This window comes from Saccostrea cucullata, unplaced genomic scaffold, assembly GCF_032062105.1.
Source record: "Saccostrea cucullata isolate Sc308-1 unplaced genomic scaffold, CSIRO_AGI_Scuc_v1 ctg3254, whole genome shotgun sequence".
Classification (NCBI taxonomy): Eukaryota; Metazoa; Mollusca; class Bivalvia; order Ostreida; family Ostreidae; genus Saccostrea; species Saccostrea cuccullata.
In genome coordinates this window covers 1-15,309 of record NW_026935572.1, presented here as the reverse complement: position 1 = coordinate 15,309, position 15,309 = coordinate 1, and the positions used below count along the sequence as shown (strand labels likewise).

Here is a 15,309-nt window from a genome sequence, read left to right as displayed (position 1 = left end):
GACCTTGGTGTCATGTGAAAGGGCTTTATTAGTGGAGTATGCATGCTAAATATTAAGTCTCTATCTTTTATGGTTCAAAAGTTATGGCAAAGGTTAAAGTTTGCAATAAAACCTCTATTTTTAGCATATAGGTCACAGTCAAGGTCACATGGTCATTGACCTTGGTGTCATTTGAAAGAGCTTTATTAGTGTAGAAGGCATACCAAATATGAAGTCTCTATCATTCATGGTTCAAAAGTTATGGCGAAGGTTAAAGTTTTCAGACAAACAGACAAACAGCTAGACAGACAGCTAGACAGCTAGACAGACAGACAGACAGACAGACAGACAGGACAAAAACAATATACGCCTCGGATCTTTCGATCCAGGCGCATAAGAATACTAGAATTATGTGTGAAATTATATTTGAATACTCTTTCATGTTAAAAGTTGTTAAAAGCTGTTTAACTCAGGTCTGATCAGAGACAGTTGGTTTAATTTCCAGCACACTGGCAAATGTGACCGTCGGTTTATCATCAGATGGTTTACAGTATAACTCTTAATATCACCTTACTTTGCTTTCTTCCTAGTAACATCGTTACTAACGAGAGAATTTTACCTTCAGATATTAATATAATGATATATAAATTAAAAAATTATTTATGAAACCATTGTATTGGTTGCTTAGGCAATACGAAACATTAACAACAATTGGAAACGGGCTTCTATTTGCATAAGGACAAAAACATAACATTTTTTTGTACAATTTATAATTTAAATTTAATTTGCATCATTAAAATCATGTAATTAAAAAGTTTAACTTTTAAGACTTATCATTAAAAAGTAAATATGTTATGCTCTCAACATTACTTTTTTTCCGTTTTCTTTGTTTATGACATTAAAGTCATCTTATCATGTTTATCATTTATTGCTAAAGGGAGACGGAATTCTAGTTTAGAATTTCAGAGATAAGCCCAGATATCTATCATCTATTTTTTACACCATTACATATGTACCTGCCTCAAGATCTGTACATTTCGTTGATTGTTAATTAGCATGTATGATAATTGTCATTCTTTCCCCCATTTTTTCACTTTGGAATAACACATCTAACCATGCGTAAGACAACAACGAGCATTGTGATTGGCTGAACACTTGCACGTGGAATTCTAGATCCTTGTCCTAAGGACTATTATCTAGTTGGAGGAATACCTTGTTTTCTTCGAATAATTGACTTGTCTAACATTTCATTACTACAAAGCTTTCACAAAGAGAACTGAATTTTTTTTTGCTAACGGCTGTAGTAATGAAGCTCTAAACACTAACAAAAAGTGTTTTATGGAATTTGAGAAAAATACATCTTATCAAAGTTTGTATATTGGGACTAGTTAGTTCATGTTCAACATACTGAATTCAATTACCTATTCTTGATCTAATATAATGTTAAGAAAATCTTAATCCAACATGAATTGTGTAATTAACTGTAAATAATCAATTTTCTATCTTACATATAAGGGTAGATCACTCTAGTGGCATAAAACTACTTTACAAATAAAGCTCCTAAGTGTGCAGTGTTTAAATCTTCCTTAATCTTTTTGTTCTTTTTCTGAATATGCGTATGTTGCACCTGAATTTAATGTTGATTATTGTCGTTATCATGATTATAACATCTTCATATTAATCACAATAATATACTGTATTTATACTTGTAGGGACAATGTGTATAGTTAACAATGAATATCATTTGATGTAAATATCTTTTTGAACACTAAGTCTAGTTTGATATATTTATATTCTTTCTAAAAAAATGATATAAAGATTTTTCTCATGAAATAAAAAATAATGCAAAACAAAAGTAAATGACGTTTTATTTCATAAACGCATCTTATTTTTATACCACAAGGTATAATTTATAGGTTTGCAGAAATTATTGATCGCAAATTACTGAAATGTATTATTACACTTTCCACAAACTTTACGATTCATTTTATTTTTCCCAAGGAATATCTGTATGGTCAAGTTTTAAGACTTCGTCTAACACTAATGGTTTTATGGTTATATCAATTAACAATAGTGACTTCCATTCATCTGTCGACTCAGTATATCACAATGAACTCGAAATACATGTAAAGGGCATCACACTTATAGTCTACATCAGTTTCATATTAAGAATTTCTACACTGTAATTATAGACAACAAGGGCGAACTTGGAACTATTGTTACATTTAACTTCCATTATTTTCGTAGCAGCATTCCAATATCACATGGTGTGTATCTCCAACATCCGAATCAAAGCTCAAGATTATGCCCTGAAAACAATCAATTTTTAGACCGAGGCAAGATCCTGTCAATTAAATAAGTTGATTTTACAATAATTTTGATAAGCTCATGTAAAATGAGCATTTTGCAAATTTTACCGTCGTCTTAATGGCATTGTTTGAAGAACTATCATTGAATCCTATTTTGTCAAAGATGTTTCATATGTTTTTAGACAATTGCTTTTATACATGCACTTAATTTGTGTTCAAGGTATTCAATCCACCTGATCTGTACTATGACTCACGGCGGATGTGATCGGTCGACAAATGAAGCTCCCTCTTCCAAACCACTTGATGTTACCTCTTTAAGTTTCATGATGTCTGCCTCTTTTTCCGTCTTTTATTGATTCATCTTATTTCTTGGATTTCTTTGATTGCTCACCTTTTACAAGAAGAAGGCACATGCGTAGATGGCTAGCTTATATTTGCTCCTTGTAAAGCCAAAACTACAGTGTATTGGAACATACAAAAAAATTAAACAGCTCTAAATCCTTACCTTTCATATCTTTGGTTTTAAATTGTTTTAACTGAAGAGAAAGGTTTTTTTTCTTTTATGCATGCGTATTTGTCAATTTTTCGAATGAAATCGAAAATCACATGAATATATTGAATAATTTCTGAATTGGAATACGCATGATTGATACTCTTTCCACCTTCAGAAAATATATTACATTTCTTTTTAAATTCTCCTCAGAAATACTTATTCATCAAAAACTTAGCTGAAGAAAAAACCTCAAAGATTGTAATTATTCTTTTTTCGATTTTAAAGAACTGCAGGTTTTGAATAACTAAGAGTTTTGAAAATATGAATTATTTAGACACAATTCAAAATGATAAAATATAATTATTTATTAATAATTATTGTTATTTATGTAAAACTTCCTCTTTTATTTCTTTTTTTCTCTCTCTGTATATAATTAAACCTAATTGTAATATCGTAAAAGAGGTACAGAACAACTAGACCTCTCACCTCTATTTACTGATAAACTCACAAACACATTTAAAGTATGTTGTACCGGTATTTCGCAATTTTTTTTTGTTTATGTATTGTTACTTTTTTATGGGATATAAATTTTTCCTAATAAGTATATTTCATGGATAACGGATCAAAAGAGAAGATTCTCATAACTTAATTATACATGTCGTATATATAATTGTGAAAAAATGCTTCTTTTTCACCAGAATGCTCATCTTTATTTTAAGAAATGGGAAAAATGCATTTATTCTCAAGAAAAATGTCATGAAAAATTTATTCCTTGACACGAATAAGAATTCCTTTAGCTTTGAAACATTTTATTACGGTATTTTCAATGATTTAATATTTAACAATCAAACATCTTTTTAAAAGACCACATCACATACATATAGATTCCAGCCCAACAATCTTCATTAGAAAAAAAGAAGTAATGAATAATAAATTATATGTTACTAATGAATTTTGACTTATGAGTAAAAACACAAAATTATATTGATCCATGCGTGTAAAAAAGCTATAACAGTGCGTGTGCAAGAAAACCTTTTAATGATCGAATGCATAGAAAGAGAATTTTACATTAAATTTATCTATCATGAAAAAATAAGTTTCTCGATATAAAAAAAATACATCTGGGAAAAGTTTATAGTTATGAGTAAGATGCAAAAGCTGGTCATCTATTGATGAATTATCTAGTGATGAACTCAAGGAAAACATATAGAAGTATTTGAAAGAGCGTTGTGAGAATCTTTAATAGGAAGTTTAAAGTGAAAATATTCCAGTCTTGATTAAAATATCTACTTGTATTCAACATAAATAGTACTTTGCGCTGTTTAATTCTTAGAGAGGATATTTTTCAAGAAAAATTAATTAAATTATCTTTTAAAAGTGTTGCTCAATAAGGATGGAAATCATTTCATGATTCATTTACTAATGCTACATATAAATGTCTTGAAACAAGGTGCAGTATTAAAAAAAAATATGCAGTTATGCATATGATTTTCATAAAAACCAAAACTAAAAATATTTCAAGAAAGGAGAAACAACTTTGATGATAAAGAACAATCGAATGATAAAAATGTACACTGTTGAATACTATTATAATACATTTTCACATGTTTTCCTTATGCTGTTAGTTTCTAAAGTGGTATCACTTAAGAAAATCCTCTGTAATTTGATTTGTTAAAACATATTTTGACCTCATTTTTCAACAATCTTAACCAATATTGAAAGTACTGTTTTAAGAAAAGCACAATGCCTTTGAAATATAATTTGAAAGATTACATATATTTTCGTGAAATAACACCTGCTATTTTAGATAAAAAGTATTAGGAATGCTTTTTTCATGTTACACTTATACTAAATGTCTATGAATTTCCTTTTAAAAAACTTACATAACGTGTATTTATCATCTCAATAGAGTGTATTGTGTTAAAGTAAGAAATAAAAAAAAAAATGCCTTGATTATCCTATAAAAATAAGAAATTAATTTGAAACACATTCTGTAATTTGAACTGTAACAAATTCTACATGACATTTTTTTGTTTTGAAAGCTCTGTAAGGTAATAATGAAAGTGTTTCTCGTTTGTAACGTAAAACAAAAATCACTTGTTGACAACATATCGATGTATAAGGTAATATGTCCAAAACACAATATTGAATAAAATAAAGCTAGTTGGGAATGCAACTCGAGAAATCTTGTCCACTTGTCTTGCCCTTTGTAAGAAATCTATCTCTGCTCGCCTGTCAGGATTTCCGTTTTGGGTGAGGACTGGCCCCTTGGATTGGCGAATCGTGCCCTAAAATGACGCAGTGACATCTTGAAAATATCAAAATAATTCTATATTTGTGCAAAATATTTCTTTTCTCTACAATTATTATCAAAATAGATTCAGGTCATCTTTGAAAATAAATTGTTTGGTTGTCCTCTCCGGACCGACTGACTAAAAATAGCCCGAGTCAAAACTCTTTTTACGTTCCAGGACAAGACTTTTTTCCCCTTTTTATTCCTCTTATCTATTCAACCAATATTTTGAAATTTTTATGAAAAAAATCACTACTAAAAATTTTACCCTAAATCGGCAGAGGACAAGCAACCATTCTTTTAAAGATGACAAAAATTAATTTCACATTTCATGCTGTATTGTTGTAATCGACTGCATACTCTTGCCTACCTTCATAGACGTTGATTTGACATGTCTTCGTGTCTGTACGTTAATGTAAGCATATTCTAGTAACGCAGCAAACACGAAAACAAGTCCCGTCGACATCCACACATCTATCGCCTTTATGTATGACACTCGTGGAAGGGAATTCCTGATGCCAGAACTTTGAGTTGTCATGGTGAGCACACACAAAACTCCTAATGATATTCTTGCGGGAATTGCATCCACGTGAATCCAAAATGAGATCCAGGAAAGAATGACAATTAAAACACTCGGTACAAATATTTGTGCTAAGTAGTAACCAATGTTTCTTCTGAAGAAAAGCTTAGCCTGGAGACATGCAAATTCATTGTCTGAAATAAAATGCCTAAGGCGTCAATATAGTCTAAAAACATGCACTCATTTGCACATATAAATCTTCTTTAAAATAAATCAAAATGAATCGAAATGTAATTGTTTGATACTTTCCCCCTTATTATTGTAACAGAGATTTGCTGGTTTTGCAAACAAAGCAGACTTTTACCTTTAAAGACATTTTGCAATAAATGTCGAGAAAAAAAAACTTCAGAAAATTAATAACAGAGGTAGATATTTAAAAGAGCTTTAAAAACATTTACTTAAAATAAATTTTTGTTTCATGCACCTGATCATAGAGGTAACAATATATCAGCGAATAGGATTGAGTGGAATGAACACAAAACTAGTTTACCGTGAAATTTTTCATATTTGGTAATTGAATGTTTACTTTAAAATTACTAGTTGCATAGACCCAGATGATGTTAATATTTTCTAAAATTAATTTTTTGTATAATTCCATAACTTAATAACATAAATGTTTCCATAGCATTTTAAACTAAAATTTAATAAAAATATATTTTTTTAAACTTCAAATTTCTAGACGCGTTTGATTGACACGTCCTTACACCTTCAGATTTAACTTTATCCTCCATACTTAAAAATAGTAATTTTATTTAGTACTAATGAAAAATATTAAAACTATAATCCAGAAAATTCAAAGTAGAAATGTGCTAAAATAAAACCAACACATCACTTTTGTCGGTCCGAGCTGCTCAGTGCTGTGCGCAGAGTTTAACAATTGAACACACCCGGTGAAACGTAAACGTTAACAACAATAAAGCTCGTGCCCTGTTTATCAAAAGTGTGTACATTTCAGGAGTTTATTCAATTTGTTGAACTCCGTACACAACATTGAGCGCGGGCTGACATAACAAGAAAATATCTTTGCTTTCGCACATTTCTACTCTGAATTTTCTTCAAAATTAACAGCTTAAAAACTTTACACACAACCATTCCCCACGATAAATTAAAGTCCATGTTTTTTGATATCATTGACAGCTGATTTTTTAATAAAAATGGAACTCATAAATTAACTTACATGGTCAATTGAAAATTATTTTCAATTGTTAAATCACATTCTGATTGCACATGCAGGTACTCTGAAGACGACATCAAAAAGATGCTTGAGTTTCTGATTGACAATATCTATATCTTTGAAGACAGGTTTCCAACGATCTATTGGAATTCCCATGGGTACCTATTGCACCCCGTTATAAGCAAGCCTATTTTTGAATTCATATGAAGCAGAATTTGTGCAAAATCTTATGCGTGAAAAGAACACATTTGCTGTGGCCTTCAACTCGACATTTAGATACATGCACTAATATATCGACGTATTAAATCAACAATGGTTATTTCCATTCCTATGTCGATACGATATATCCTGGTGAGCTTGAGATAAAAGATACCAAAGAGTCTAACACATCTGTTTAATACTTGGATATTTTACTTAAAAAGACGTTAATGGTAATCTAACCACAGGGGCTTGTCACGAAATATTTATCTTCTTTAAATAAAGTTACCCCTACTATAAAAATACACAAGGGAGGAATCTAAAAATAGGAAATTCGCTACCACAAATTTTTATCGGACTTTTTGTCTAGTTTCTGGGCAACTTGCCCTGCCAACCAAGTAGGAGTGAGTGGAGTATAGATTCAATTTTGATATTCTTCAGTCAAATTCTAATTAACGCGCACCGTTAGTCATATAACTAACCTCTTTTTTCGACATTTGGATCTGGCGACAGTTCTTTCCATATGTTCTTCCGGAGTAATTTAAAAGCTGCGCTCTGATTGGTCGCTTTCTGTAGATAACTCGTACTCAAAGTAACTCTCGAATTAAAAAGTACGGGAAAAATGGAGATAGCAACAGAGGGTCACAACGTTCTTATTCTTGGGCCAGCGGGCACTGGCAAAAGCTATGTAGTCAAAAAAATAGCCCAAACAATGAAAAGTAGTGGGAAAAGAGTAGGTGTAACTGGCACGACAGGGATGGCAGCATCCCTGATACAGGGCGTGACAGTGCACAAATTTTTTGCCCTAAGGGATGGTCGATATTCCAATGAGGAATTGACCAATAAAATATTGACAGATGTAAACTATCATGATGTGAAAACTCGAATTCTGTCTATAGATTGTGTGATTATAGACGAAATATCCATGCTATCTTGGAAGTTGCTAGAGCAAATAGAATATGTTTGCAGACATGTACGAGGGGTGAGCAATCCTTTTGGAGGCATACAGATGGTTTTGGCTGGAGATTTTTTTCAGCTGAAGCCAGTTGCTAACCAAAGATATGGAGATCCGGGAGATTTGGTTATATCAAATACAAAATTCAGAGATCTTATTCCTCATCACATAGTCTTGAAAAAGGTGTATCGGCAATCAGAAGGTATATACATTTAGTTATAGGCAAAATAAAGAAATTAATTTCTTGGTTCTCAGGCCCTCCCTCATCTCTTCCAAGGGTGCCTCATGACCCTTTTTATTGCTAAATCAATAAAATATAAACACCAAATCACCTCCCTCATCATTTTTTGAGGTTTTGTACAATGTAAAAAGCTGCCTCATCATGTTTTGGGGGCAATAAAAAAGAAAAAAAATGCCTCCCTCCCTCATCATATTTCTTGAAAAAAGGCCTGAAAACCAAGTAATTAACTTTGCGTGGCCTTAAGGAAGCTATAAACACCAATAAAAAGTGTTATTTAAACTTGTAGAGAGATATATCATATAAAGATGTTCATACCGAGAGTAAATTCATTTTCAATATCAGATACTTGTCTTATATTGGCAGGAAAAATGTTTAAAGATAATAAACTAACTCGATGTTCACAGATTAAATAATGGGAATAATAAATTCAATTACTTATTTTTGGTTTAATATAATCTTAAGAATAATTTAATTTATTACAAATAGTGTAATTAAGTGTAAATAACCATTTCTCCATCTTATTGCCTGACGCCACGGCGTCAGGCTGTATAAGGATTGATATTTTCATAATCCGAAACTAATAGATCATACTTTGAGAGCTAGATTTTATGCAAGCTGATTTTTATTGGAATTCTTTACCTGCATTTTAAAACAAACAGTTTTCAGAAAAAAGAATATTACTGATTCAAAATACTGCAGTGTTTACTTCCTTTACTCTTTTGCACTGAACAAATTTTTCCATGTGATTCACCGTTTCAACATGTCCGTGTATCCTTTTTCTGCATTTCTATACTACTGGATTAGTCCATTTATATTATACGAAAGGGGTGAATCGCTCTTTTCGCGCCAAATGTCACTGCTTTCTTCGCGCCTTTTCCTTGGATTGTTCTATTGTATGAATGGGTGTTCTAACTTTTATGGAATTAAAGTATATCCTAATGCTTCAGAAATTCTATCTACAAATAAATGTTTTATCTCATTCTTTTAAACAACATATCGTATAAAATATCAGTATACATGTACGAACATGCAACACTAAAGAAATGAGTTTTCTAATTTGTTTCTCGATCCCGCGGTTGGTTTATTCCATAAATGGATTAGTCCAATAATGATAAACAACGCATTTCAACAAAGTCATGGTCTCCAGATGCATGATCTATTATATATCTCTCTGTTCAGATGCGCACAATAAATAAGAAAGAAGTGCAAAATCTTGAATTTTTCTTTCCACACAGGTCTAAGTAGTGAATTTTCTTTTAGTTATTTCATTCTCAATATATGATAGTAGGACTAACCCCCCCTTCTTTTAAGAAAAAAAAAAATAAACACATTACTACGGTTTACTTCAGTGGGCAGGCACGTAGCAACAGGGGGGGGGCATGCCCCCCCCCCACTTTTTCCCCAACATTACCTTTACTATAGAAAATGTCCATTGAAAAGATGCTTGGCCCACCCACTTTTTACAACAGTATATACATAGTAAGGAAATATAGGAAAAAATGGAAGTGAAAGGAAGTTGGCATTGAAAAAAGTTGGCCACTACCCCCCCCCCCCCCCCCCCCCAAAATAGGATTTTCGACTTGTTAATTTTCGTTTTTTTTTTGCTTGTCAACTTTTTTTAGGTAAGTAAAAATTTTTTTTTTAGGTTGGCCCCCCCACTTTCAAAAACGATGCTACGTGCCTGTTGGGGAAAATACACTCCAGCAAAATGTGTACTATTTAATTATATCCATCTTTTAGAATGTTGAAGGTGCATGATTTTGTAATAGATTTTATAATAATTTCGAAATCAATTTAAATTCAAGGGCAGATCACTCCCCTTGCAGAAAACCACAGAATACTATAAGAATACCAACTCTTTAGTATGCAGTGTAGAGATGATTCTTCTAAAAGTTAAACAAAATCAAGATTTCATTTACACAAGGTTCTCAAAACAAAAATATTGCACAAAAGGTTTATCATTCTTCATGCAGATATTGATTTAGTCAGGCAAGCTTTTTAAAAAGCTGTTACTTGTTTCTAAGGACAGATCAGGCTAACTGCATAAAACCAAGTAGAACTCTTTAGTGTGCAGTGTTGAAAGCTTCCTTAAAGCACAAATTGTTTAAATGCATGTAACACATTTTTGTCAATATATACAGCTTTAAAAGGTTTCTTTTTTTTAACAAGATCATCATAGCAGTCTACCTCTAAATTGTTTGAATTTTTAAACCACATATAAAAACTTTAAATGTAACTGACTTGTACCGGTATCTTATTTCAGAAAAATTAATTACTGCTATTCATGAGCTAAGTCGTGGATTGGCTTCAGAGTCCACCATTGAGTTCCTGAAGACTTTAGAAAGACCTCTTGTAACTGGTGTTCTAGTGAGACTATTTTCACAGAACTATGATGTGGACATATGCAATTCTGATAACCTTCTTGAACTAACAGGTATATACAATTTACAGTGTGCTTTCATATACATGATCCTTGTTTTACCGATCCATATTAAAAAAGAGCATATCTGTCATTTAAACAATTTTTAATGTGGCAAAAGGTAAACATGATCAACACATGTAATTGGTAGGATAAACTACTGATGTACAGATCTGTTCTTTGCTTTGTTTCTGCATGAGCATTGTTACATATAGCATGTGTTCATTGTTTACATTTCTGAATTAGTTATTAGAAACATACTTAAATGTCTGACTGGGGGGGGGGGGGGTGTTCTATTGTCTCCATTCAGCTTCCATGTATCTGCCTAGTGCAGATCCAAAATGAAAACGGTGTCATGCAAAATGTGAAACAGATTCATGAAAATATATAAAATTTAATTTCAGAACTCTCAATGAATAAATGTTTGAATTAATTTATTTTTATTTTCACAATTAAGTTTCCAGCATTTTACGGTAAATTTACCGCATGGTTTGTAAAATCTTAGACTTTTTAGATGAGGAACAACTCAGTGTGTCCTTGGTACACATAGTGAATGGGGATGCAGCAGCAAGTCCAATATTGGATTTTCGACCTCTTGATTCTAATGACTGACCGAGAATAATAGAGTTGACAGTAGAACAGTAAGTACTGTATGTAGGGTTTGTAGAGCTACCATTGTACAAACCACGTTGTTGGCAGAAGATATTTTCAACGATGTCAGAATTGATTCTGGATGGGACAATGTAGCCTTCAGGAAATTGATGGAGTTGAATTCTGCAGATTTCTTTAAAGGTTAGTAACATGCTTTCAATGTCTTCTAAACATTTCTGAGATATAAGTGTCCTAGATGTCTGAATTCCACCATTTTTAAGTTGTCAAACTTCTGATTTCCATTCCTGAAACCAGCTGAAGACTGATTTCAAAATGTCTAACCGAAGATCTTCCATAGAGGTAAGAGGTCGATTATCCCGAAACACAGAAATAATTTTGCTTGTTTGTTTTAGCATCTGTATGGAGGAATTGAGATATTCACCATCACTCAAGCTTGCCTGATATGCTTCCATTAGGTATAGGAAATCCTCGTTTAACATGTCTTCTGCTAAATGATTTCTCATTTTCTCAGAGCTGTTAGGATTAAGGTGTTCATTGGTGATTTTGTGACATATGGGTCTAGTATTTACATCTCTGTCCCACAGCACAGCACATTTCCAATGATCCCAAATGATAAAAAAGTCATTTTTCTTTAAAAGTCTCTTGTGAAAGTTCTTGTTATGTCCACTGGTTAAAATGTTATTTCTTAATTTTTTCATATTGTGAGAATAATCTTGTACATGTGCAACAACTTTGGTGGGGTCAACAATGTTTTTGCTTAAGTAACATTTGTTCATTGGATCCTCATCAAAATTTGATTTTTATAAATTGTCGATTCTCTTCACCACCGTCCTGCATGATAAAGTCAACCTGAAATCCCCAATCATACAATTTCTTAACTACTGACCACAAAATGGTATGTAGTTCTGATGCTTTTACACCAGAAGTAGCAAGATGACACACTGGGAAACGAAAACCAGTATACCCCACAAAGACTACTTGAAGAACATGGGAGGCTAATGTGGTCTTCACTTCCTTGTCCTTTAGAATTTGAGCATGTCTGTTCTCTTCTCCAGTGTCCATCCAACCGATGAGTTTGGGATAACCACCCTTCATGTCCAATGCAACTCCTTCCTGAATCTTGGCTTCATCATGAACTAATCCTCCCGCATAACCATGTTCCTCAAGCCTGCTTTCTTTTGCTGCAGCATACATCCAATGCAGTTATACCAGGCTCTTGGGGCACCCTATTCTTGTTTTTTCGCAGCTGACGTCCAGATGGCAGGATGAGAATGTTGCTGTCCCTTATTTCCTCATAATTCTTAGGACTTCTAACCCACAATATTAAACATAAACTCAAGATATGTCCGTCCCACTTAATACCTTTCCTGTTTTTGCAGTTGAGAGCCTTTCTTTGGCTTTCCAAGAGGATTTTCATTTCAGAGGAGGCACCTGGAAAGATTTTCTCTAGAATTACAGACATGTCTTTCTGATCTTCGTCATGTAAAATTATGGATTTTTCTGCGTCTATTATATCTTCAATTATTGTATTTCTCCTTATTTTTTTTCTGACATGTCCTGCAAGAACTTCCAGTGGATCCCCATCCAAGAATTTGGTCGCAATGTTCATAGCGCATAACCATCTGGGATGAATTTTCATCTCCTGATTCTGAGATGCATTCCTTCAGAAATGAATTTTTGTTAATATCACAACTGAGGTGAGTAAGATCAGAAATAGGAATGCCAATACACATTTGAATTCTTTCAACAGTATCTAATACATGTGCTAGACAATTCTCTGTACATTCAAAATGATTGCTGATTTTTAATGTATCTAGCTTAACATCTTTTCCTCGTATTGCAAGTCTCCATGTGGAATCTCGGATGCTTATTTTCTTTATAATCACATTTCCATTTGAGACATATGATGTTGGAACTCCAATAGTTACACCATCACTCAGGTGAGATGAAATAAAGCATGACTTTGGCAGGAATTGAGCAATATTTTCCAGTGAGAAGGTTTTTGTAACTGTTGCTGCTTTGAATGAAATATTGGAATATGCAGTTTCCTGTGTTTTGGTAGTCTTATTTAATGGATAACTGACTTTTGATGCAGGGAATAATTTTTGATCAAGCGTCCTAAAATCCGAAGATCTATATTCTCCCTGTGCACCAATTCATAACGAGATGCAATATCTCTGGCTCTCAATGTACTTGTTGACGTTATGGACTCTTGTATATTGTTCATCAACCTGCAAAATTTGTCAAAATTTGATTTTAATTTTTTTCCTTTTGTCCTTATATTGATTGGATTCCGTTTTACATATTCATTAATATAATATATTATAAGGTAATATATATATATATATTTTTAAAGAGAAATTGATATTATTATCTGATGTCTTTTTCAGCATGTATGGACAGATAAGATTTTAAAGAGAAGTATTTTTGAAAGTAACAATTATTTTGCATGAATTTTTACTAACATTTTTTTTTATTATTACCTTGATTGCCAATTTACATTAGTAGAAAGAGGGGGGGGGGGTACTTTTCTGATATATTCTGCTTTGACAATTTGAGAAAGTAGCTAATGGCTGGATAATAACAAATAATGATTACATCATTTCAATTTCATGATTTTAGGTATATTATTTGGAATATAGGAATAAAAAATAATCTATGTGCCTTTTAATTAGTAATCTATGTTACATGATATATCATTAATACTTTAAAAAAACCTTTGAAATATTTCATAACTATATATATTTAATCTACTATTAAAGTGAGTTTATTATAAAGTTAAAGTATACACGTATTATTGAGGGATTTAGCAAGATTCCAATTTTCCAAGGCCAGGACCAAGGGGAACTGGAATCTTGCTCAATCCCGCAATTACATACATGTATATACTTATTAATTGTTTTATGATACTGATACAAATGTAAAATTAAAAGGATTCAGATAGTGTGATTTCAAAGCAGGGATTAGTTCACTGAACTAACACATGGGAATTAGTCCATTCACATATCACATCAATGTAAAGGTAAAAGCTAGAGGATTACAAATAACCCGGAATTAGCTTTCGAGGTAGGGACTAGCTCACTTGACTAACGCATAGGGATTTGTCCATTCATCATGATTTTTAGGGAATAAGTCACATCTAACGATCTAATTTTATATAGGGAAAAATTAATAGATGCATAATAACTACATCTAAATGTTGTTCCAGATTACAGAAAATTGACTAACTGTATGACTTCTGCTATGTATCATTAAAATGTGCTACATTTGTATGTTTTTAAGGGGAATCAGTGGAATATAAGAGCACAGATGGTGGTGACAACAAACAGCTTACATCATGTGAAGCTCCATCATATTTATATCTGAAAGTGAATGCTCCAGTTATTCTAACAGTGAATTTGAGTGATAAACTTGTGAATGGAAGCAGAGGAAAAGTTAAAGAACTGAAGAAAGATTCTGTGATGGTGTATTTTGATAACATAGCTTCCACCATTGAAATTCAGAAACATTTGTTCACTGTGTATGATATTCAAGTAAAACGTGATGTAGCAACACGGCTACAGATACCGCTGAGGTTAGGATATGCGTTTACAGTGCACAAGGCTCAAGGGTTAACCCTTGACTGTGTAGAAGTTGACTGTAGAAATATGAACTTCCCAGGCCAACTGGATGTTGCAATAGGTCGTGCTACAAGGACGGAAGGACTCCGTGTTATCAACTTTAATAAATGTTTTCTGAAAAAGCAACCAAATATTATTGCATCATTTTATGAATCCCAATCAGCTCCACTACTGCAGAGTAAGGAGTGCTGTGCACAACCTATTCACACTGAAGATGCCAAAATATTGGAATATGATGTATCAACTCTGTCACGCTTAACAGAAAATTGGTCTGAATCAGACAGCTTTGATGATGACTCTGATGTGGATGATTCATTACAAACCTTGCAAGTTGAAGATTTACCTGCTGAATTTCCAATTCAGAATTTGCCAGAGGATATTGATCTAGACAGAATAATTAGAACTGACATCTATTCTTGTCCTCAAACTCAAAATC

General features: G+C 32.5%; 1 protein-coding gene and 1 pseudogene across 1 annotated transcript; one reads left to right on the top strand and one right to left on the bottom strand.

Annotated features, from left to right (window-relative positions):
* The first annotated feature begins 7,648 nt into the window (after positions 1 to 7,648).
* Positions 7,649 to 10,797, top strand: LOC134243283 (uncharacterized). Its single transcript, XM_062725514.1, has 3 exons — positions 7,649 to 8,183; positions 10,486 to 10,656; positions 10,793 to 10,797. The coding sequence occupies exons 1-3, from the start codon at positions 7,649 to 7,651 to the stop codon at positions 10,795 to 10,797; spliced, it is 711 nt and encodes a 236-aa protein (XP_062581498.1).
* A 149-nt stretch (positions 10,798 to 10,946) lies between these two features.
* Positions 10,947 to 13,480, bottom strand: LOC134243282 (uncharacterized; annotated as a pseudogene).
* Positions 13,481 to 15,309: the final 1,829 nt, after the last annotated feature.

Coding starts and splice junctions, on each gene's coding strand:
- LOC134243283 (XM_062725514.1), top strand. CDS start 7,649: ATGGAGATAGCAACAGAGGGTCACAACGTTCTTATTCTTGGGCCAGCG. Junction 8,184..10,485: donor GGTGTATCGGCAATCAGAAG/GTATATACATTT, acceptor ATCTTATTTCAG/AAAAATTAATTACTGCTATT.